This window comes from Schistocerca nitens, chromosome 1, assembly GCF_023898315.1.
Source record: "Schistocerca nitens isolate TAMUIC-IGC-003100 chromosome 1, iqSchNite1.1, whole genome shotgun sequence".
In the NCBI taxonomy this organism is placed as follows: domain Eukaryota; kingdom Metazoa; phylum Arthropoda; class Insecta; order Orthoptera; family Acrididae; genus Schistocerca; species Schistocerca nitens.
The window spans coordinates 539,943,652-539,968,065 of NC_064614.1; the positions used below are offsets into that span (position 1 = coordinate 539,943,652).

The following is a 24,414-nucleotide window of genomic DNA, read 5'->3' on the forward strand; positions in this document are numbered from 1 at the left end:
GGATATAACTTGTGGAGGGGAAAAACTACAAGTGGTAGAGAACTTCAAGTACCTGGGAAGCATGATTGAAAGTAAGGGAGGAAACGCAATGGAAATAAATGAAAGGTGCAGAAAAGCAGGGCAGTTCTACAAATGCATTAGGGGGCTTATTTGGAGCAAGGAGGTGCCACAGAAATCCAAGGGAATTATATACCGAACATACTTTGTCCCCATATTGACATACGGAAGTGAGACATGGGTAATGCACAAAAGCGACAAAAGTAGAATACAGGCTAGTGAAATGAAGTTCCAGAGGAGCAGGTTGAGTGTAACAAGACGAGACAGATTGCGAAATGTGTATGTGAGGGAAAGACTAAAGGAGGAACCAGTACAGGACAGGATAGAAAAATCAAGACTGCAGTGGTATGGACACATGAAGAGAATGGATGAGGGAAGAATTCCAAAGAGGATGTTTGATCTGCAACTGGAGGGGAAGAGGCCCAGAGGAAGACCAAGAGATAGATGGGTGAAGGGAGTGAAGGAATGTGTGACGAGAAGAGGAGAGAACTGGATGAAGGTGGAAGAGGGGGAATGGTGGAAAGACAGAACACGATGGAGAGGCTTGTGTTCCCGACAGACCCAGCCAGTGGCTGGAAACTGTCCAAGATGACGATGATGACGATCAGACCTGGGGGAGTATTATGCACTGTTAGCATGAAGCTCTCACAGCAGAGTGAGTGGCTGGTAGTAACACATCTGCGTCACTCAAGTTGGTGGACCAGTGTGGTCCTGGCCTCCCCTATTCACTGTCTGAGTGAGCTAGTGGCTGTTCCTTCAGCAGAGTCCAAACAGGCACATGTGGGCAGGGATTTGCTAGTTATTGGGAGCTGCAACATTAGGCACATTATGGAGCCACCTAGGAAGATAGTATTGAAGGTTGGAAAGAAGGCCAGTGTGCAATGGGTATTTCGACTGGTGGGCCTCATCCAAGATGTTGAGTGGCCTTGCCTGTGGCTATTGACTGTACAGGGTGTAGTCCCATGCAATCTGTGGCTCATGTAGGCACCAGAGATGCCTGTTGCATGGGTTCTGGGGCCATACTCAGTTTACACAGGCAGCTGGTGGAGGTGGTGAAGGGTGCTGGACTCACACATGCAGTGCAAGCAGAGCTCGCAGTTTGCAGCATTGTTCCCAGAGTTGATTGTCATCCTTTGGTTTGGAGCTGATAGGAGGATCTCAACCAAAGGCTTTGTCAACTCTGTGATGGTCTTGGTTGCACATTTCTGGACTTCCATTATTGGGTGGGGAATTGAAGGACTCCACTTGATAGTTCAGGAATGCACTCTACAAAGGAAGCAACTCAACTACTCTAGTAGTAGGCTACTTCTGTAATGTACATGGGTTTTGTTTAGGCTAGGCAGTAGTTTGAGGTGCTCTGATGAACTCTCACCAGACAACACACAGGTAGTGAAGTCAGACTGTGTTCAGCTTAAAGACACTTCAACTGTCAAAATTTTATCAATAAATTTTCAAAGTATTCGTAACATAGTACCCAAATTTACTGTCCTCCAGAGAAGTTCTTGTGCTCAAAGTTTTCTTGGTCCTAGAGCTGGCTGAAATCCGAAGTAGATACCTCTGAGATATTTAGCAAGTCTTGGAACATATATCGGAAAGACAGATTAGATGCCATGGGAGGGGTAGTGTTCATTACAGTTCACAAAAATATTATCTCCATTGAAGTCAAAATTGGGTGTGATATTGAAGTTATCTAGTCATATATAACAGGTCTAGGTGAAACCAATCAACTGTTGGGTGCTTTTCCTAGCCATCCAATTTTGCTGTGACAGTTATTGAGTTATTCAAAGGAAAGTCTATGGTCAGTAATGTGTAAATACTCAGATCATGCAATACTAGTTGGAAATAACTTTGACCTACCAAGTATAGATTGGGACATCTATGGCTTCATTCTAGGGAGTACAGACAGACAGTCATGTGAAGCACATTTGAACACATTGTCTGAAAACTGTCTTGAGCAGCTAGTTCACATCCTATACACAAGTGAAGCACCTTAGACCTCGCAGCTATAAACAGGTCAGAACTTATCAATGGAATTATGATAGGAACAAGGAGGGTAGGAGAGTGTTTCCCTTAGAATGAGCAGCTAAGCAATCATTAGCATCTAACGTAGATGGTGAAATGACATCATTTAATTTCAGCATGATCCACATTGAATAGTTATGGACAAAGTTTATACAGATTGTAAATTGTGCTCAGAACAATTATGTGCCCCGTAAGTGGATTAAGGACAGAAAAGACCCACTATGGTTTTGCAATGAAATTTAGAAAAAGTTGCAGAAGCAAAGGCTTTTGCAATCTTCTTGGTTCAAAAGGGAATGTGCAAATGATGACAGGCAATGGTCAGTAGAGATTCATGCATTTGTGAAAAGATCTACGTGTGAAGAAAACAACTACACTGTTACACCTTAGCAAAACATCTGGCCATGAACCTGAGAAAATTCTGGTCCTATGTAAAATTGCTAATCGGATGTAATGCTTCCATCCAATCACTCATTGGCCAATCTTGTGTGGCATTAGAAGATAACAGAATGACCATTGCACAGAGTCCCTTAAGGATGACATAGCAACAACAATTCCTAGTGTAGAGATACAACTTAAAGAGTAGACAACAAATATGTTGCCAGGTCTGGATGCAGTCCCATTTCAGTTTTACAAAGAGTGCTCTGTGGCATTGGCCCCTTATGTAGCTTGCATTTATCATGAATGTCTTAACCAGTGCAAAGTTCCAAGCTACTGGAAAAATGTTCAGGTGACTCCTGTATATAAGAAGGGTAAAAGAATGGACCTGCAACATTATAGACCAATATCCTTAACTTTAGCTTGCTGCAGAATTCAGGAACATATTCTGAGTTTGAATGTAATAAATTTACTAGGGACCAAAAAGCTTATGTCCACAAATCAGCATTGTTTTAGAAGCATTGCATGTGCAAAACTCATTTTGCCCTTTACTTACATTATATATTGATAATGTGAATTGTGGATGAAAGTCAACAGGCAGATTCCACATTTCTAGATTTCTGAAAAGGATGTGACATGGTGCCCAATGCTGACTGTTAACAACAGTATGAGTATATGGAATAGGTTCTCAGACGTGTGAGTGGCTCAAAGACTTTTTAAGTAACAGAACCCAATATGTTACCCTCAATGACAAGTGTTCATCGGAGACAAGTGTACTGTGAAGGGTGGCCCAGGAAAGTATTTTCCCTATACATAAATGACCTGGCAAGCAGGGTGGGAAGCAGTCTACAGCTGTTTACTCATGATGGTGTACAGGAAGGTGTCAAAGTTTGATGACTTTAGGAGGATACAAGATGACTTAGACAAATTTCTAATTGCTGCATTGAATGGCAGCTAGCTGCAATTGTAGAAAAATGTAAGTTAATGTGAATGAGTAAGAAAAACAAATAAATAATGTTTGAATACAGCATTAGTAGTATGCTGCTTGAGACACATTTCATTTAAATATCTGGATGTAACATTGCAAAGCAATATGAAATGGAATAAGAATCTGAGGATTGTGGTAGGGTAGATGAATAGTTTACTTTGGTTTATTGCGAGAATTTTAGGAAAGTTTGGTTCATTTGTAAAGGAGACTGCATATAGAATGCTAGTGTGACCTATTCTTGAGTACTGCTTGAATTTTTGGGCTCTGCACCAGATCAAATTAAATCCAGAGGTAGGCTGCTAGATTTGTTACTGGTAGGTTTGAATAAGATGCAAGTGTTATAAAGATGCGTCTGGAACTCAAATGGCAATCCATGCAGGGAAGGCGACATTTTTTTCGAAGAACACTATTGAAAAAATTTAGGGATCTTACATATCAAGCTGCCTGCATAACGATTTACTGCTACCAACATACATTTTGCATAAGGCAATAGATAAACCTGAATAAAAATCAAACTAATTGTTCCACTTGATCACTGTGTAGGAAATAGTGTACTCAGAAAGATAGTGAGTGTAAAATAACAATGAACTATATTTGTGCAATCGATTAGTTGTTAAAACAGACAGATAGGTTTGATGGTTCAAAAATTTTATTTCTATATCTTCTTGTTGTAGACTGATTCTGCTTAATTGCTTTCATGTACATATCTGCTTGTCCACTTCTATAGCTGAGTGGTCAATGCAGCTAACTGCCATGCAGAGGACCAGGGTTCCATTACCTGATCTGCCACAGGTTTTTCTCATTGGGAGGACTGAAACATGCTGCAGTCAGCCTCATGATGACAATTAAGGAGCTACTTGACTGAGTAGTAGTGACACCAAGTCACGAAAACTGACAACAGCTGGAGAGCAGGGTGCTGACCCCTGGCCCATATGTACAGCATCCAATAATGCCATTGGTGGAGGATGACATGGGACTGGTTGGTACTGATGGGCCTGCCAGGACCTCAGTGTCAAAGTCACTGTTAGTGCCAGCACAATACCTCCACAAAATGAAGTCCATAATTGCTAACTTCAAGATTATCAGATAATAAAATAATTTTTACACAGTGAAACAATATTGTTGATTCTGATGAAATTCCAAGAAGCTCCATTTATCAATGAAGAATGTGACACATACATATATGTGTTTCACCTCAAGACAGTGCAGAGTTGCAAAATTACTTTCGTTTGAAAAAGACAGACACGGATATTAATTATTAGATTTTGAACATGGAACTCTGTTGCCTCTATGAGCTTCCTTGGTTATTTACTGATGATGCCATCTGCTCGTGGATAGTGACCTGTCAACTCACTGCCCTTCAGGGAGAATCTGCAAATGTTGAGTTCAATTTTTCTACATGGACATATCATGAAGCATGGAGCAATAGCTAACCTACCTCATTTATAAAATTGATACTAGTGGCATGTACACTCACAAGAGATCACTGTGTCATCACTCATCACACCACACTGTCACTATCACATGTATGTGTTCTGGGAGATGATATTTCTGGCCCAAGTTCCAGAACAGATTCCTATATTATTACTTGGTGTCTCGTAAAATGAATTAACATTCAAGCACTATTCCATAAGTAATGGAACCATGGTCTCAGAGTAATAGAATGGATTGGTGAAGATTTTACAAAGAGTAAAAAATAGGCATTTAACTGTGTCAGGTCTAAATATTGTAAATATTGGTTGGTTTATTATACCCAGACGGTACAGATTTTGTCAGAACCTTTTTTACTTAATGTTAATTATTCACAAATTATCAAGCAGAAAGACAAAAATGTAATTTATTACAGTTTTTAAAGATTTGGTTGATGTACCAGCAACAATTTGAGTGTCTAAGCAAATGAAGATTGTACAGACACTGTCAAAAGGGGCAATTATTTGACAAGGGTGTTTTGGAAACAGCAAAAGATGTTGGAGACACAAAGGAAGTAAACTGAAAAATATGTCAAGAACAGTAAGGCAGAGAATAAAGGCAAATCAAGGGGTTCAAGATATATTGGAATGTGATATAAGATGATTTACATAGACAGATTAGAAATCTCACCATGAAGATGTTATACCTACATACCTAAGTAATGTCACTTTGAAGGAAGGAGAGGTACAAGGGAATTATGGTGTTTCCACTGAAATGATGAAAGCCAGGGGAAATATTATACTAAAGGAATTTGTTGCAGTTATTTTATTTCACAGAAAATCTATATGCATGTCAATCCAGGGCATACGAAATATTTACTGCTGTTGTCACAAACCTCATAGAAAAACGTATTTAAAGGTTTTCAAGGTTTTCAATGATGTTAGCCACATTTGGGCATTAAAATGAAACAATGGTAAAAGGTGAAAATTTTGTGCCAGATCGGTACTCAAACCCAGATCTCCTGTTTAATGTGAGTGGTCACCTTAATTGACTTGACCATCTGAACACACTTTCAGTCCAACCCAAATTCAAAGCCTGTTACACACTAGTAGTGTAGAGTCACCTGTCTGTGACCCCTTACTCACTATTTCAGATTCCTGCAAGAGATCAGGCTTAGTGTGCATCAATACTGAAAGGATGGATCTTTGGTCATCACACTGTATGGTGTCTGCTCTTTCAGATATGCCCAAAAAAATTTTTTTTGCTTGTTACCATCGATTCATTTCAATGCCTCAATGCAGCTAACATCATTGAAAACATTTTAAAAACTATTTGTTTGGCCTCTGGATCATGTAAGGTGTCTGTTCTATCAGACACACACACACACACACACACACACACACACACACACACACACCTAACCTATGGTGTGATGACTGATGATCCATTCTTTCTGTGTAGTTGCCCACCAAGGCTGATCTCTTGCAGGAATCTGAAATCACTTGTAAGAAATTCATGGGTATGTGACACAGGGCTAGTAGTGTGTAACAGGCTGGGAATTTAGGCCAGATGGGAAGTGTGCTTGGATGGCCAAGACAGTTAAGGCAATTGCTCGCTTTAAGCAGGAGATCCAGGTTTGTATCCTGGTCCAGCTCAGAATTTTTGTCTGTTACCATTGATTCATTTCAATGTCAGATGTGACTAACATCACTGAAAACCTTTGAGTAAGTATTTGTATGGCCACTGGATCACATAAGTTCTTTTGGGTATGTCCAAAACAACAAACACGTGCACTGCAATATTCAAGAAATGGAAGGTGCTGTTGATGCGCAGCTTTCCTAGAATGGATTGGTAGTTGGGCTCATTTTGTTAGCAAATAAACAGAATGTAATAATACTTAGAAAGTGTATTTTTTTGCAAACATACACTTTTTTTAAATGGAACAATGCCTGTTGACATTACCAAACTAAAAGTAGGGTAAATTAGAATGTCAGTGGTGTTTGTTGCAGGATTCTAATGTGAGTCATTTATGAGATATCGTATTTTGAGAAGTTTCAGGATCGACACTTGCTTGTGCCATTCAGCCTGCATAGTTGCTGGGTACAGTGTTGTTATGTTTGCTTGCACATGTTGTATGGAGAGTGTAGAAAGAATGCAGTTTGTTCTTGTATGATGCATGTGGCAAGATATCCCAATACATGTGCATCATCTCAGCAGTTACTTATCAACCTCTTCAACTAGTTATGTGAAAGTGGTAGTGTAACACCTAGACAATGTAACAAAAGGAAAAAAGTGTTGACAGAGGAGGAGGAATTAATGTTCTTGCTGCTATTGCAGTTGATCCGTGCGTTAGCTCCCGCACAATCGCATGACGAACTGGCACGAGTCAGGCAAGCGTCCTAAGCATTCCCCATCGACATAGGTTCCATCCCTATCACATCTCTCTCCATCAAGTGCTGCATGGAAATGGTTGTGAAAATTGTGTTAATTTTTGTACATGGGCCTTAAGACAGGGTACTCCAGATGTATCATCTATCTTGTTTAGTGATGAAGCAACATTTACCAAACATGCCCAGGCAAACTACCAAAACATGTACTATTGATTTGTTGACAATACCCATTGGCTTTGTCAGATGCAATGCCAGCATCCATGGACTGTAAACATGTGGTGTGGGATAGTGAACTATCAGCTCATAATCCCGTTATTCATGGATAGAACACTGAACATGCACAAGTATCACAGCCTCCTAACATATCGTCTTGCATAGGTGCTAGAAGACATTTCTCTGCAGACTAGGATGAACATGTGGTACCAATTGATGGCTGTCCAGCCCATAGTGCACAAAGTACTTCAGCATGTCTTCATAAATTGTTTGCAAATCATTGGATTGAACACAGAGGCCTTGGGCAGCCTGTTCCCCAGATTTGATGCCTGTAGGCTTTTTTCTGTAGGGAAAATGAAAGATGCTGTCTACAGAGACATACCAACTACACCCGATGGTATGCAACGACATATCACTGCAGCTTGCTCGGACATCCCCACTGAAATACTAGCACCTGTGCAGCAGTCATTCCATTCCAGAGTGGAAGCATGTATTGCTGCTGCTGCTGGTCATTTTTGAACAGAACCTGTGATGGTCAGTTGTCTCATTACTGGTCTTAATCTGCATAAATATTAGTACAATACATGTGGTAGCAACACAAGTGTACACTTGTGTTGTTCTTTAGTGTGTGCTACCACAGGTATTGAACAAGTGTTGGTGTGGGAACTTTTGAAAATATGGTATCCTGTTAACGACTCACATTAGGATCCTGCAATAAACACCATTTACATTCTAAATTAAGTGGCTTTTAACAATGTAGGAAAAGACAGATTGCTACTTATTATAAGGAAGACTCGTCAGGTTGGGGAAAGGCACAATTAAAAGACACTTACATAAAGCTTTCAGCCATAGCTTTCATCAGTAAAAGAGAGACACACACCATTCACATACACAAGCAAGCATACCTCATTCACACACCAGTGTGCAGGGCCTGTGTGAGAGGGAGGGAGGGGGGAGGAAAGGGGAGACGAGACGGGGGAGCAAGAAAGCAGAGGAGCAGGGAAGGGGAAAGATGGGTGTGTCTGTTGGCAAAGGGCGGCACACAAAGAGGGTGGGAGATGAGAATAGGGAGGAGGCGACAGGACCGAGGGAGTGGAACCTGTTGGATGGAGGTTGTAGGGACAACAGTACCATAGATTGAGGCTGGAATAATTTCAGAAGCAGACATATTGTAGGATAACTCCAATCTGCACAGTTTTGGAAAGCTGTTGATAGATGGGAGGATCTAGATGGGTCAGGTATTGAAGCAGCCATTGCAGTCAAAAATGTTATGTTCAGCTACATGTTGCACAACATGGTGATCTACTTTGCTTGTGGCCGAAGTTTGATGGTGGCCATTCATCCTGGTGGACATCTGGTTGTTTAGTCACACCAATAAGTAAATCACTGAAGACTATGGACTCTAATGGATATGATGGAGTGCCTAGCAGAATATTAAAATACTGTGCTGCGCATGTTAGCCCTGTATTTAGCCATATTTATAATTTTTCCTTTAGGAATGGTCAGTTTCCTGAACAATTAAAGTACCCAGTGGAAAAGCCGCTTTATAAAAATGGAGAAAGGGGTAACGTAGACAATTTTAGACCTATTTCTAGTCCATCAGTGTTTGCAAAAGTTATTGAAAAGGCTGTGTATGTAAGGATAATTGATAATTTTATATCTCACGATTTGTTATCAACTGTGCAGTTCGGCTTTAGAAGTCGTTTAACAACTGAAAATGCTATAGTCTCTTTTCTCTGTGAGATACTGGATGGGTTAAACAAAAGGTTTCAAATGCTAGGCATATTTTTTGATTTAACTAAGGCATTTGATTGCGTTGATCACAAAATATCACTCCGGAAGTTGGACCATTACAGAATACGGGGAGTAGCTCACAATTGGTTCACCTCTTACTTTAGCAACAGACAGCAAAAGGTCATTATTCACAATGTTGAGAATGGCGGTGATGTGGGGTCTGAGTGGGGTACAGTCAAGTTGGGGATGCCCCAGGGATCAGTGTTGGAGCCACTCCTGTTTCTTATTTATATAAATGATATGCCCTTTAGTATTACTGGTATCTCTAAAATATTTCTGGTTGCTGTATGCAATAGCTTGGTAGTAAAGGATGTTGTGTGCAACACTGGCTCAGTTTCAAATAGTGCATTTCATGACATTAGTTCATAGGTTGTAGAACATAAACTAAAGCTAAATCACAGTAAGACTCAGTTTTTACAGTTTCTAACACACAATTCAACAAAATCCAACATTTTAATTTCTCAGAATGGACATATAATAAGTGAAACTGACAAATTTCTAGGTGTTCAGATAGTAAATTGTTGTGGTAAGCCCATGTTCAGGATCTTGTTCAAAGACTTAATGCTGCCATTTTCACTATTCGAACGGTATCTGAAGTAAGTGATTGTTCAACACAAAAATTAGTCTACTTTGTTTATTTTCATTCGCTTATGTCACATGGTATTATATTTTGTGGCAACTCTTCTCATTCTTTTAGGATATCTTTGGCTCAGAAACAGGAGGTTCGGGCAATAAGTGGTGTAAGTTCGCAAACCTCTTGTCGAACCCTTTTCACTAGTCTGGACATTTTGAGATAGGTCTCTCAATATACATATTCCTTACTTTCATTTCTTGTTAACAATATCAGCTTATTCCTAAGAATAAGCAGCTTTCACGCAGTTAATACTGGGCAGAAATCAAACCTGCATTTGGATCGGACTTCTTTAACTCTTGTGCAGAAAGGTGTGCAGCATACTGCTGCATCCATTTTCAATAAACTTCCACAAGAATTCAAAAATCTTAGTAGTAATTCACGTGCTTTCAAATCAAAACTGAAGAGTTTCCTCATTGGTCACTCCTTCTATTCTGTCGAGGAGTTCCTTGAAAAATTAAGCTGATTCTTGTTGTATTGTTGATTGCTTTTACTTAAACTTATGGCTTGACTTCTTTTGGGTTCATAAACATTTTATTTTTATTTGGTATTACTTTTACATTGTAGTTTCATGTACTGACACGTTCCATGATGTTGGAGATTTGCTCCTCAAATTGGTCTTGCGGAACTTGATGTGTAAATAAATAAATAAACCAATACAAAAATCCTTGCAACGTTTGCAGTAGAGCTGGTATATGACGTGGCTACTTTCACAGGTGGCCTGGCCTCTGATGGGGTAGGATAATCCTGTGACATGATTGGAATAGGAAGTACTGGGTGGGTAGATTGGGCTGGTCTTTCTAACATTTTTGCTGACTAAGAGTGTGTGAAGTGTATGTGCAAACTCCCCACTTCTCTTACACGAGATAACTCACTTAGGAATGCACAGCCGATCTTCTTCTCTGGATAGCCGGCTTCTGGAATCTCTACAAACTTCTTCTCCGAAGAATGATGCTAGTCGCAGGAACATTTAAGACTCTCTCTCTCTCTTTGTGAAATAATGAGGTACTTGAGGAATACTTTTCAATAGCTATGGGTATATTTGAGCTTCATAAAGAACAAAATTCACACTTCCCACATAAACATTAGACTTCTTCCAAGTCACTTGTATCGTCTCACATTAGAAACAAATTTGAGTACTTTTAGCAATGAGTTGGCTTAACAACCATAACTCTATTACAAACAAATCATAAAATACATCATGCCTCCAGCAAGCCCAAGATAAGAGTTTATTCACAGTTCCGAGTCTCAGTTGTTCTTTTGTCACTAACAATAGTCACAATTACAAACAGCACAGAATAGTACAGGAGTTCCTTGGTTCTTCTGTGTACTTTTCACTGCGACTTCCGTGGATCACCCGACAAGTACTTGTAGGTGCCGTTCAACTGCAGCGTTGACATTTTGCTTGCAACTGATTTCACACCTGCATAGACAGACACATTATGTGGAGCAGATAGGGTTCGTTTCTTCCACTCACATCTAAAATATCATGTGTTCGAGATGGATGAATGCCGAGTGGTTCTAGAATTTACACAGAAATTCTCAAAACACTACATATCCCCCACCCCCCCTCAGATCAGACACACGATGTTTTATATATAATTGTTATGTACCTAACATCACTCACAACAACATTTCATATCATAACAATATACTTTTCTCATACATGTTTCTCCATACATCTTTCACTTTAACAACAAACTTTTTTCTCTCTAGAATTATCTTTAGCTGAGAGTTCCTATATTCTGTTCTTATTTCACCTTGACATCAAGACCCGAACTTTTTTTATGTTTTTAGTCACCTTTTATAATATTTAAGAATTGTGAGGACTCTTTCCTTATTTCCAATCATAAACTGCAGGTGTTTATGACCTTTGAGTAATCCATTTTCTATTTCTATCCTGTGTACTACCTTTTCTTTAGTATGTACTAGCTCCATTATCTGTTGTAGTTTGGAGGAAGTCTGGGCAAAATGAAAGTGTTCCTTTTGACACTCGTGAACTTCCATAAAACGTAATAATGCTCATTGTGCCTATAATTCAAACTTTCCAGAATAATCCCTACAAAATTTTGTGACTTTTGTCACGATACTGTTCCTTTCCCCTAGGATCAGTACCTATACTTTGCCTGTGGGTTGACCCTATGAGAGCACTTCCTCTTTCCCTTTTTTGGTAGGTACACCCCTTTATAAAACACTCCTATTTTTTCAGGCCACAGGTCGGCCTATAACCAAGTAGGTACGCCTGCCCCATATTCTTTGCCCCCCTTATCCTGTCTGAGTAGGCCTCATGGTTCATTACCCCAGTATACATTCCTATGTATACTATAATTAAGTATTTTCTGGTAAAGTTACAAATCTGCTCTACACATCGCATATACTTCTTAATACTTCATGTAATGCCTAGAGTCCTCCTCTACTTATCAACTTCTATACTTCCATTAGATACCACGTCTATATACACTATTCAGTAAATAATGTGCTTACTTAGGCTATTTGAGTCCCACTATCCTACAATTCATCACTTTATCGCAGCATTTATTATACGGACTCTTCTTAGATGACTACCATGACCAATTCGACTCTTGTGAATGACACTTCACAAAATTTTCCCCAATCACAACTTTTATTGAGGTAAGCTCACAAGGTTGATGACAACAACAAACGTAAAGGTAACAATAACATTCCCAGTAAAAGTCTCCTAATTGAGGCAAACAAAAGTTCACTTCTAATTTTCCACAAAGGTACGTGGTAACACACTCAGTAGTAAGAGTCCAATTCAGATACGAAGACGTAATCTTCAGTGGTCAAAGTACACGAGGTCGGCATCCAGCATGAACTGAACTATGGGGCTGGTTCTAGCTCCTAAATAGCTGGCTCCATCTAATCAGGTTTTGGCATAGCGATACTTCCTGCAGGCCATGGCTCGATCTCCCCCTGCAGGAAGTAGTGCTGGGAATGTCTGTTTCCATTAATATATATATATATATGATGATGTAGAGCCATCATAGTTTTCATATATATATATATATATATATATATATATATATATATATATATATGTGTGTGTGTGTGTGTGTGTGTGTGTGTGTGTGTGCATTTTTCCCTGTGTACACATATCTTTTCCTGCACAACACCTGGCAGTCTCACATCTCACATTGTGACAGGTTTCTAATATGTAATATTAATGTTTGTGTTTATATGTCTTCTTGTGAGTATGCGGATGGGTGTTCAAGTAGTCTGATTCTCCAGCCTTCTTATCGAAAGATGAGATGTAGGTTATTAGAAACCACAGAAAGTAGGAAGGATTTCTGCAAAAGAAGTATGTGAATATGGAAAGAGGGAAAAAATAGACAGATCCTCAAATGATAAGTAAGAAAGGAAATAAATAGAAATGGCTGCTAAGATTGAAGAAGAGAAAGAAGATAGCCCCAAAGATACGAAACCCTTCCCACCCCCTTTCCCCAGGATCCCTACCTTGCAGGTACTTGAGTGAGATGCTGGAGGAGGTTTGGTGTTAAATATCGTCTCCTACAGAACGAACATTCCCACCTTGACCCTTGAGCCCCCGAAGGAAATCTTAGCAACTGTATGGAAACAGCAAATGGTGAAGAATCAGGCACACTTGTTAGCGAGGGTTGTCTGTAAGGTGTGATGTGTTTTGTGTTAGCCATGTTTTATATGCTCTTGTAAACCTTGCTTTTATCTACAACACCCACCCCTTTCAAACTTAATACAAACCCTCCCATTTATATCACATCTCACAAAAGGTATAAAATATTCTATACAAAATAGAAAATCTATATACTATGGTATATTAGTTGTTCAAGTAGTCACACGATATTATATTTTCTACAAACATAAAATTCCATTCAGTTGACGTTATCTAAATATCACATTTTACTTGTGATTCTCTAGGATTGTTTTTTATTTGCCTGTCATATCCGGTTTTCTAAGCTGTAAGATTATAGTATAGTTTAAGATTTTAAGAATATATGACAGAATAGTTTAAGATTTTAGGAACAGATGACAGAATAGTTTAAGATTTTAAAGGAATTCGGTGCAGGAAAACTATTATAGAAGAAACACCGAAAACAACTCGGGATCTGACGGTCGTCACTCCACCCATTAACTCAGAACGTTAAAATTGCTGGGGGATATATAACAGAATAGTTTGACAGGAATTTGGTGCAGCAAAACTATTACGGAAGAAACACCAAAAACAACTCAGGATCTGACGGTCATCACTCCACCCGTTAACTCAGAATGTTAATGTCCCTGGGGCATATATGATTCCGCCCGGGTCCCATGGATCTGATATTAACTTTTCTTGTGCACTGACAGACCAGTATTTCACTTTAAAGTTCTTTTGAAAGCCTCCCCACTGCAAATCAGTCACTACTTGACTAGTTAACACAGCATTATGAGAATGTATTCTATATTCTACTCTATCCTGGATAAGTTTGAATTCTTCCCAAAAGTCATCTCCTTGCTGGTATCATTAAGTTTGGAAGAAGCAACAGTCGAAACATTTCTGGAGGTTACTCTCTCAATAACTTTTCGATCTATAATTTGTTCAAATGATTCCTCCAAACTACATAAATAATATCAAAGCTAGATATATTCTCTTTGAATCTTCGTTCTACATTATCCACTGCCGGCCGAAGTGGCCGTGCGGTTAAAGGCGCTGCAGTCTGGAACCGCAGGACCGCTACGGTCGCAGGTTCGAATCCTGCTTCGGGCCTGAATGTTTGTGATGTCCTTAGGTTAGTTAGGTTTAACTAGTTCTAAGTTCTAGGGGACTAATGACCTCAGCAGTTGAGTCCCATAGTGCTCAGAGCCATTTGAACCATTATCCACTCACATACTTACACCTGTAATTTGCGGTTGGATTATTGGCATTAACTTATCTTGCTTTTCAACACTCTCTTTTAAAGTATGCCATCCCTGCTTTACAGCATCAAACTTAACGTTGCAAACATTTTCAAATGATCCTAACTTTTCATTGATTTCTGATTCTACAGTATTACATTTTTCCTCAATATCAAATTCTAACTTTTTTACTAAGTCTTGTAATTGATCATTCTGTTTCTGACTAAAGTCGGTGAACATTTGATTTACATGAATATCCAATGAATTGGTTAATTCTTTCTTTAAGTCTAATTTCAAATCCTCTACTTTACTATTCAAAGTGTCAAGTTCAGTCTTTAAAGCATCCATGCCTTCGCATAGAATATCAATTCTTTGCTCTGTGAGTCGACTTTGGCGTTTTAACAATCCTAAAGTTTCAGTCTGAGGATTTAAACTAGAATGTACTAAGCTTAGTTCTTTGTTTAGAGTTGCATTTAGTTCCTTACTTAGAGCAGCATTTTGAGCATCTGAAACTGTCCTCTGGTCATCTAATTGAGAATTCATTAAGCCTAATTGTATACTCTGAGCTTTGATTAGATTTACTAACTCAGATCAATCAGGCTCTTCTTTAGTAATTCTCATAGCCATGGCTAGTTCTGACGTCTCTCCAATTTGCTGAACGTGATCCATGATTTTACAAGCTTTAGTCCTTGTGAGCATTTAAATATTAACTTTAAGTATAATGACTACATTAATAAAGTTCATTAAATAGTTTGTATCACTTCTTGATAAGGTACTGAAGTTCTGTTCTGTGCTCACCCGGCGTAGAATCTGGGCTGCATCGATGAGCGGATGTGTAATCAGGACCAGTGAACAGCAACTGGTGCCAATGGCATTGGTTGTTGGTTCCCGCATAGGCATCAGAGAGCGGAAGTGGATGCAGGTCAGCACCAGTGGACAGCAACTGGTGCCGGCGGCATCAGATGTTGTTTTCTGTGTCTGTGTCCGTGCGATGCGTGTGAGAGCTGTATACTCCAAACACCAGATCTTCTTAGTCAGAGTGATCTCGGAATAGTTCTTCTTAGAGAAACACACTGGAATCTTCTTCACTATCTCTCAATTCAAATTTTTTCTCTTTTGAATACTCGGTCATGTTCCGAATTCTTGTAGCACATTCTTTAACGTGTTTGGTTTAGTTGCTATGGCAACATACAACATCCACGTTTCTCATCTTTGGTCTCAGAATTCCTATTTTTCAAGTCCTTTTTCCCTGGTCACCACGTACTAACGATTTTGATGACTAAGAGTGTGTGAAGTGTATGTGCAAACTCCCCACTTCTCTTACACGAGTTGACTTACTTGGGAATGCACAGCTGATCTTTGTCTCTGGATAGCTGGTTTCTGGAATCTGTACAAACTTCTTCTCCAAAGAATGATACTAGTCACAGGAACCTTTAAGACTCTCTCTCTTTGTGAAGTAATGAGGTACTCGAGGAATACTTTGCAATAGCTATGGGTATATTTGAGCTTCATAAAGCACAAAATTCACACTTCCCACATAACATTTAACTTTTTGTAAGTAACTCATATCGTCTCACATAAGAAACAAAATTAAGTACATTTAGCAATAATTTGACCTAACAACCATAACACTATTACAAACAAATCATAAAATACATCATACCTCCAGCAAGCCCAAGATAAGAATTTTTTTCACAATTCCCAGTCTCAGTTGTTCTTTTGTCACTAATAATACTCACAATTACAAACAGCACAGAATAACTTAGAAGTTCCTTGGTTCTTCCATGTGCTTTTCACTGCGACTTCCATGGACCACCCGACAAGTACTTGTCAGTGCCATTCAACCGCCGTGTCGACTTTTTGATCACAACTGATTACACTCCTGCACACACAGACACGTGACGTGCAGTAGATAGGATTCCTTTCTCCCACTCACATCTAAAATATTGTGTGTTCGAGATGGTGGAAGGCCGAGTGGTTCTAGAATTTACGCAGAAATTCTCAAAACACTACATTTTGCCTGAGACTTCCACAGGGATTGGGATTGCATAGGGCTGGACCAGCATGCTGTGATGGTTGGGTGAGCAATGGACCACTACTTTAGGAGGAGTCAGAACAATCTTGGGTAGGATATCCCACATTTCAGGGCATGGTGATGGGCATCAAAGCCATTCAGTTGTTCTAGTCCAGGGAGGTATTTGGTGATGAAGGGTGCACGCCTTTGTAGTTGGTTGTTGGAGGTGACGGGAGGATTTGGAATGTGGGGAAATGACACAGGAAATCTGTTTGTGGACTAGGTCAGGGGGATAGTGCCTGATTGTGAAGGTCGTAGTGAGACCCACAGCATACATTGCAAGAGAGTTCTTGTCATTGCAGATACATTGTCCACAGATGGCCAGGCTTATGGGAGGGATTTTATGGTGCAGAAGGGAAACAGCTGTCAATATGCAGGTACTGTTGGTGATTGATAGGTTTGATTTGGACAGAAGTGTGGATAGAGCCACCAGATAGCAGGTGGTCAATACCCAGGAAGTTTGCACACTGCTTTAAGTAAGACCAGATGAAATGAATGGGACAGACGGTGTTCACGTTGTAAAGGAATGAGGATACGGTGCCCTGACCTTGGGTTCTGATCTTGAAGACATTGCCACTGAACCTGGGAGGGGATTTGGATTTTGGGAGGCAAGGAAGGTTTTCCCTAGGTACCCCATAAACAGGTTTGCATTGGAAGGTGCCACACAGATGTCCATGTCTGTGCCGCGGACTTGTTTATTTACCCTTCCTTCAAAGGAGAAACAATTTTGTGTTAGGATGACACTATTATGACATATGAGGAAAGAGACAGAGGGTTTCAAGTCTGAAAGACATTGGGAAAGGTGCTGTTCACTTTCAGTAAGGTCAAGGGTTTGAGGGTTGTTGGTGTACTGGGATGTGGTGTCAACAGTGACTAAAGTGCGCGTCATATATCTTGGCGGCCGAGTTTAGGTTCGTTCTGCGCATCTGACGTCAAAACATACAGTCAGCCAATGAACAGAGAACGACGTTGCCAGATCTCGACTGTAGTACAGAGCACGGACAAGTGTCTTCAGTTTTAGAAACGTTCAGTCATAAATAAAGTAATAGAACAAAAGCAATGTGTTGATAGCAGACTTTGTTTTTTGAAAGTTTGGAAAAACCATTCTTTATGCCAATTGCTTCATTTTCTATTAATTAATTAAACCAAACAAGCAATAAGACTCTTAATTCAGGCGATAGCAAGGAAAGGTGTTTGTATCAATTTCACGAACTGTTTTTTCGCAATAAAGAACAGCGGTAATTGTTTATTTCCTATTGTACTTCGACGAAGTGCGAGTAATTCATAGGCATACCAACAGTGTTTGTCAGAATTTTGCGTGACGTGTTATAGTCCTTATGGAGAGTAACTGCAGGACGAGCTGCGTTGGCATAATGGTTAAGGCGTTGGATTAGAAGGCGCTAGGTAACGAGTTCAAACCTTGTGCGATGCTAAATATTTTTTTTATTTTAAAACAATATCGAAGTGTCTTACTTCACGAATTTTATTCGTTTGGATGCAGTTTTTTGAAATTTCTAGTGCTTTGTCTCTTCATTAACCCTTTCGCTGCTGCAGTCACGTGCTCCCCGCATTCCGCGCTGTGCGCGATTTTGTCATCGCTGCACTGCTCGCCTGTGCAGACACATGGTGTTTCCACTGCTTTGACACACTTATCATTCGATTTCACAAAAACTATTTGGCCCAAAAATTAGATTTTTACACATCTTCTTGACTGATACCTTCCCCCCATAAATGACTTAATTTTGTTTCGATGTTCAACCCAGTTATTGTGCAGCATTAAATGTAGTAAACCATTGCACGAAATTTTGAAGAGTTTGCAGAGGTAAAAGTCCATAGCGTATACTTTCCGTATGGTCGATTTTAGTTGCCACAATGTTGAGAATGAAATGTGGACAAGGTACCTAAATTTCATATAAAATTTACTGTATAACAATATCTCATTTAATTTAAGTACCACATAGGTGTCGTATGTGATATTGAGAAATATTCCGTCTTTCGCGACTGTAATAAAAGTTTTATTTACACTGGGCGCGTTTGGCTTTTATTTTAAAGCACTTCAGTCAGTCAAAGGAAGTGGGGGGAAGGTATCAGTCAAGAAGATGTGTAAAAATCTAATTTTTGGGCCAAATAGTTGTTGTGGAATCGAATGATAAGTGTGTCAAAGCAGTCGGAAACACCATGTGTCAGCACAGGCGATCAGTGCAGTGACAAAATCGCGCACAGCGCGGAATGCGGGGAGCACGTCTCTGTAGCAGCGAAAGGGTTAATGCGGCCGTGGTGGCTTTACTTCATAAACTGCGCGCTCCCCCCTAAACGTAAGCTTGCGAACTATACTGTACTATGGCGCTGTTTCTCTTGGCGCGTGCGTCGTGTGCAACTGGCAACGCAGCAATCTCCCGCGTCTGGGCGGGCATGCGCGAGCCGCCAAGATAAAAGAATTCAACTATAGTAGGGATCCAGGAGGTAAAGGGGTGGACCTAAGGCTTTAAGCATGGATTGTAGGGCTGAAGGTGAGGCCTTTAGCTAGAGCTGAAACTTCTGTGGGGCTGAGGGTTTTGGTGGAAAGGTTAATAACATTGTTATGAGAATAAATTGGCTCTGGATTTGTTGGAGTGCTGGTAAGGAGTTTTGGGGGATGTGACAAGTTGAAAACATCGCTAGGCAGAGTTTTGGTGCTATGAAGTTGAGGAGGAGCAACACCATGGGTAGCATAGAAGTTTGATAGTGGTGCCCTGAGGCTGCAGTAGGATGTCAGCATGTTGGATAACTTGTGGAGGTGGTGTCTGGGACCTTCAGTCCAATCTTAAAGCCTTAGGCCCTTCCCAGAACCTCTCTCTTGAATCCATTTCCTTCCTCACCCCTACGACTCCCCACTCGCCTACTTTCTACATCCTCCACAAAATCCACCATCCAACAATCCTGGATGCCCCCTTGTAGCAGATTATTGTGCTCCCACTGAAAGAGTTTTGGCCCTCATTGATCAACACCTGTTGCCTGCTATTTACCCTCCCAATTCAAAACTACCAACCACTTTCTTCACTGACTCTGAAACATCCAGAGTCTTTTACATCCTGGATTCCTACTAGTCACTGTTGACACCATTCCAGCCTAGATTATTATCTTTTATTTGAGGGAAATCATTCTGTTCACTCACATGACACAAAGAACAAAGAAAATTTTGTTTCCCACCCACCACCTCAAACTGTATGTCAAGAGACCTCAATACACGGAATGAAAATTTATAATTAATTTATAATAAATTAAAAGGGGACAAGTTAATATGGATGAATGTAGGTCCATTTAAAAGATAGCTGTCAGATGCACTGATATTGAAATGCTGTTATACAGTGTATGAATTCATGCAGGACAAACTAAAAATTTGAGCTGAATACATTATGTTACATATCCCAAAAAAAAAAAAAAATCATTTTAGTGTTATCTCACTATTTATTGGTGTAAAAACATTGTAACTATATTGTAAAGCCGGCCGGTGTGGCCGTGCGGTTAAAGGTGCTTCAGTCTGGAACCGCGTAACCGCTCCGGTCGCAGGTTCAAATCCTGCCTCGGGCATGGATGTGTGTGATGTCCTTAGGTTAGTTAGGTTTAAGTAGTTCTAAGTTCTAGGGGACTGATGACCACAGATGTTAAGTCCCATAGTGCTCAGAGCCATTATATTGTAAATTTTTGACATGTCTCCTACACGCAAACCAAATGCATTGCAAATGTATGTAATGAGATGAATAAACCACAACTCCACATTTCATTTTCACAGACACCAGTGGTTATGGACCTTTCTAGAAGTGTAATGGTAAACTTGTGTTGAAAACATGATCAGCATACCAAGGACACCAGTGCCTGGAGGAAAGGGAGCCAGACCCTGGACCATAACCTCTATCCTCCCCCCCCCCCTCCCCTCCCTCCGTCCCAATCCCCCACTCTCCAAGAACAGAAGAAATATAGGAAATACAGATGTTTTTCTTTCAAGAAGATGATTTAAAAGACAATGTTACACAAGGACTTCATTATGGCTACTCACAAGTCATCATTTGTCTTTCAAAGTATTAAAAATATTCCATATCCCCAAATCTTGTCCCCCCCCCCCCCCCCCACATAGTGTCATATGAGTGCCCATGCACCGTACGTTGTAGAGGGTCTTGAAGATGGTGACTTGTACCAGCAAAACCAGTTGTAAGTAAATAAAAACTAATACCCACAGCTGAAGGCATCATCATTATTGCACAGTTTTTGATGTGTTGTAGAGGCTTTTGGTGGATAAAACTAAGTTTTTTATTTCTTTTACAATTTTCTATTCACTGCTAGTTTGAAGAGAATTGATACCAACATGGATGAAGATTGCCTTATAGTCTTAGTAGATTCATTTGCTGAACCATCTTGCAAACTAAAAATGTTGAAATGTTTGTTCAACTAAGATGTCATGATTCCTGCATGAACGTTTATTGTGTAGTTCAGGACTATCGTATTTTTCAGCAGAGAATCGACTATAACATGAAATTCTCTCCTTCTTTGCAGTTATCATTTTTTTTATTTTTTGCATTCATTTGATGGAGTTAATAACCTAAAGAGGCAGTTTTCCAATGCATAATGTTTTGCTTATTAGAATTATAGTTTTTCGTATATGTAATGAAGCTAAAGTAATTCAAAGTACATGCAAATACATATTAAAAGTTCTGTATTCCATATATTTTCAGTGGAAAAGATCAGTAAACATCCTCTACAAAACTGCGGTAATAAGTAAACCTTGTTGCAATATTTTTCTTCATCCCCCAGCTGCATGTCATGTAGCGCTTACAACCATGAACGTATAGTCAGTAAACATTACTCTATAGAATATTTTGAAAGGAAAATTTCTCTTGACTTATAATTTTATTTAAATGTAGTGTTCTTCAACTTTATTTTTATTTTTTCCAGGTTGAAAGAAGCAGTGGAAGCTGGTTTGAATGATGTAAGTTACCTTAACTCTGATATGTCTGGAATGGACATGAAAGGAGAACACCATACTCCAGGAAAAATTCAAGGTGAATCCACATTGTATAAATCTTTATAAAATATGATCCTTACAGTGAAATTTGTGTAAACCAATACTGTCAACCCGTTTAGAGACCGCCACTTTTTTTCGTATTTTTTACGCTGCTCCACAGACAAAGCAATCTCCATTTTCACTGAAAATAGTATCTCATAGCTCATTGCTAAGGGATTGTTTCATGTTATTTTATTTTTATTAATGTCCACAGTCACTGAGGAAGACACATTTAAGTGTCGGTCAACTCAAACCCAGCACTCGGTGCTATGTTAACCACCATATTTAAAGTACACACAAATGAACATTTTAACACATTGTGGTTGATATCATCCTCCCTATTGGATTATTTTGTTATTTATTTGTATTTACTTAATTTTTTAAAAGGAATTTTAGGATCCATATATGAGGGCTTTAATATATTTTGTTAATCATGTACTTATACATGTTCATGCTCATGCATCAGACTTAAAATTATGTCAACCTATACACAATAGTAGCACAGTTATCACAGTTATTAATGAACTAATTAATAAAGTAGCCTTGAAAAATATAGTAAATATATTTTACATCTCTGTGGCTCTGAGCACTATGGGACTTAACTTCTGAGGTCATCAGTCCCCTAGAACTTAGAATTACTTAAACCTAACTAACCTAAGGACATCACACACATCCATGCCCGAGGCAGGATTCGAACCTGCGACCATAACAGTCGCGCGGTTCCGAACTGTAGTGCCTAGAACCACTCGGCCAGTTTGGCCGGCTTGCATCTCTGTCACTTCTGAATTAATATCATAGCCCTGGAAATTTACAGCACATTTTAAAATTACCCTTTCCTTCATAGAAACAGGGACACTTAGTTTTCTTTATATTTTTTCAGATTATGTAAGACTCAGATCTTGTGACCCAGGATATCTGAACTGGAATCTGTCAGAGTTTCAAACAAACATCATGTCCTTCTCCAGTGAACAGTTCCTCAATTCAACCAAAATAAAACTTAATGGTTTTTGGTTTTTAGATGGAAACTTCACTAAAAGCCGATCATAAAAATTGTCGCCATTATTATCTTACTCTTCACCTTATTCATCTGATGAACCTTTAATGGAATACTGCCCATCTTCATCACAATCAATGAAATCCTTGGACACTGACTGTTTCCTTTCCATGTTAGTTTTCAAGACTTCTCTTTTCCTTTATTTCTCAGTTGACATGGGATGAAACATTTATTCATTTGACTGAGATGTTCCACCATCAATATTGGCACTGGCAAAACTTTTTCCTGGCTCAGTTTCTTTTTCTGGTACCTGGTTATTTTTCGTATCTCATGTCCTGGAGCACTTTCATGACTACTTCTCCCACCAGTGCCAGTTTGGGCTGAAATTCTGGAGATTCTGCCATACGACATTGTGATGACAATATCGTATTAAGGATTTTTTGTGGATTGAATAGAGAAATGCCACAGGTCCAGAATCCATGCTTTAAGTTGGCAGCTGCATTAGGATTAGTGGTCTCCATCAACTCACTAAGAAGAGTAGGTAAAGCGCTCTTTGGAATTGAAGTTGGTCTTCTGTCTGCTTCCTGGTGCCATTTTGTCAGTACTGATAGCCATACCGTTGTAAGCTTGTGAAATACCATGTCTAGAGGTTGTAGCAAGTGTGTGGCATTCATAGGGAGACAGATGAATTTAATTATGTGTTCCTTACACATTTTCAGCACACTTAATGAAAAATGGAAAAATGGGAAGGCACACTGTCACACAGCACTAGTTTCACACCTTCTTTTTTCCTGGCCAAAGGTATTACAATAGTCTGTAGCCAATCTTTGAATATGGCTTCATCAAACCATCCAGACTTTGACCTTTTATATCTGGTTCCTGCAGGTGCTCCATGTGTCCAAGTATGCCACATATGTTTACATTTATAAACATCACATGCAGGCAGGAGTTCACCATTAGCTGTGCCAACAAATATTCTGGTTACTGATTTAGAAGAGTTCATTATATTCCCCAGAGACCTGGTTCCTCATTTGTAAATGCAGACTTTTCCATCATCTAGACTGGATTCATTGTACTGTAGGATGTTAGAATTGCTGATGCCCTCCAGACTCTTTTGAAGGTTTGCGAAGTAGTTCTTAACCATCTCAGTATCAACCTGAAACATGGATAATAAAATAAAAATAATTTTGAACAAAGAAACTAAAAATTCATTCGTGAATCAGGAAGCAACATAAAATCAATTATATCACTGTGTAAAACTAAGGTATATTTACTCTCCTGGTAGTGATGTTTCGTGAAGTTTTCGTTGCCAGCATGACATTTCAATGAATGAAACTGTCCGCCCACTCTTCTCCAGGCAAATTGTTCTCAAACACTTTTGCATTTCATCGGCTTTCGTCAAGATAGTGTTTTACTGAAAACCAAATGTCAAATTTCAGAAATGAAAATCTGTGCTCTAAAACAAGCATTGGGTGTTCTGCAATGATGTTCTTCCTCTACATTAAATGCAGTTTCTGTTCCGTGTTCATTATGTGATCACACAAGGTAATTCATGGCAT

The 24,414-nt window shown here is 39.4% G+C and overlaps 1 protein-coding gene across 6 annotated transcripts in view; it reads left to right on the plus strand.

Annotated features, from left to right (window-relative positions):
* LOC126253797 (ATP-binding cassette sub-family C member 5-like) overlaps positions 1 to 24,414 on the plus strand; it is a 546,227-nt gene that overhangs the window by 376,442 nt on the left and 145,371 nt on the right. For all 6 annotated transcript variants that reach the window (XM_049955254.1, XM_049955255.1, XM_049955256.1 and 3 more), the window contains one exon: positions 21,753 to 21,859. In XM_049955254.1, coding sequence (XP_049811211.1) covers positions 21,753 to 21,859 — 107 coding nt within the window. The remainder of the gene's footprint in view (positions 1 to 21,752; positions 21,860 to 24,414) is intronic.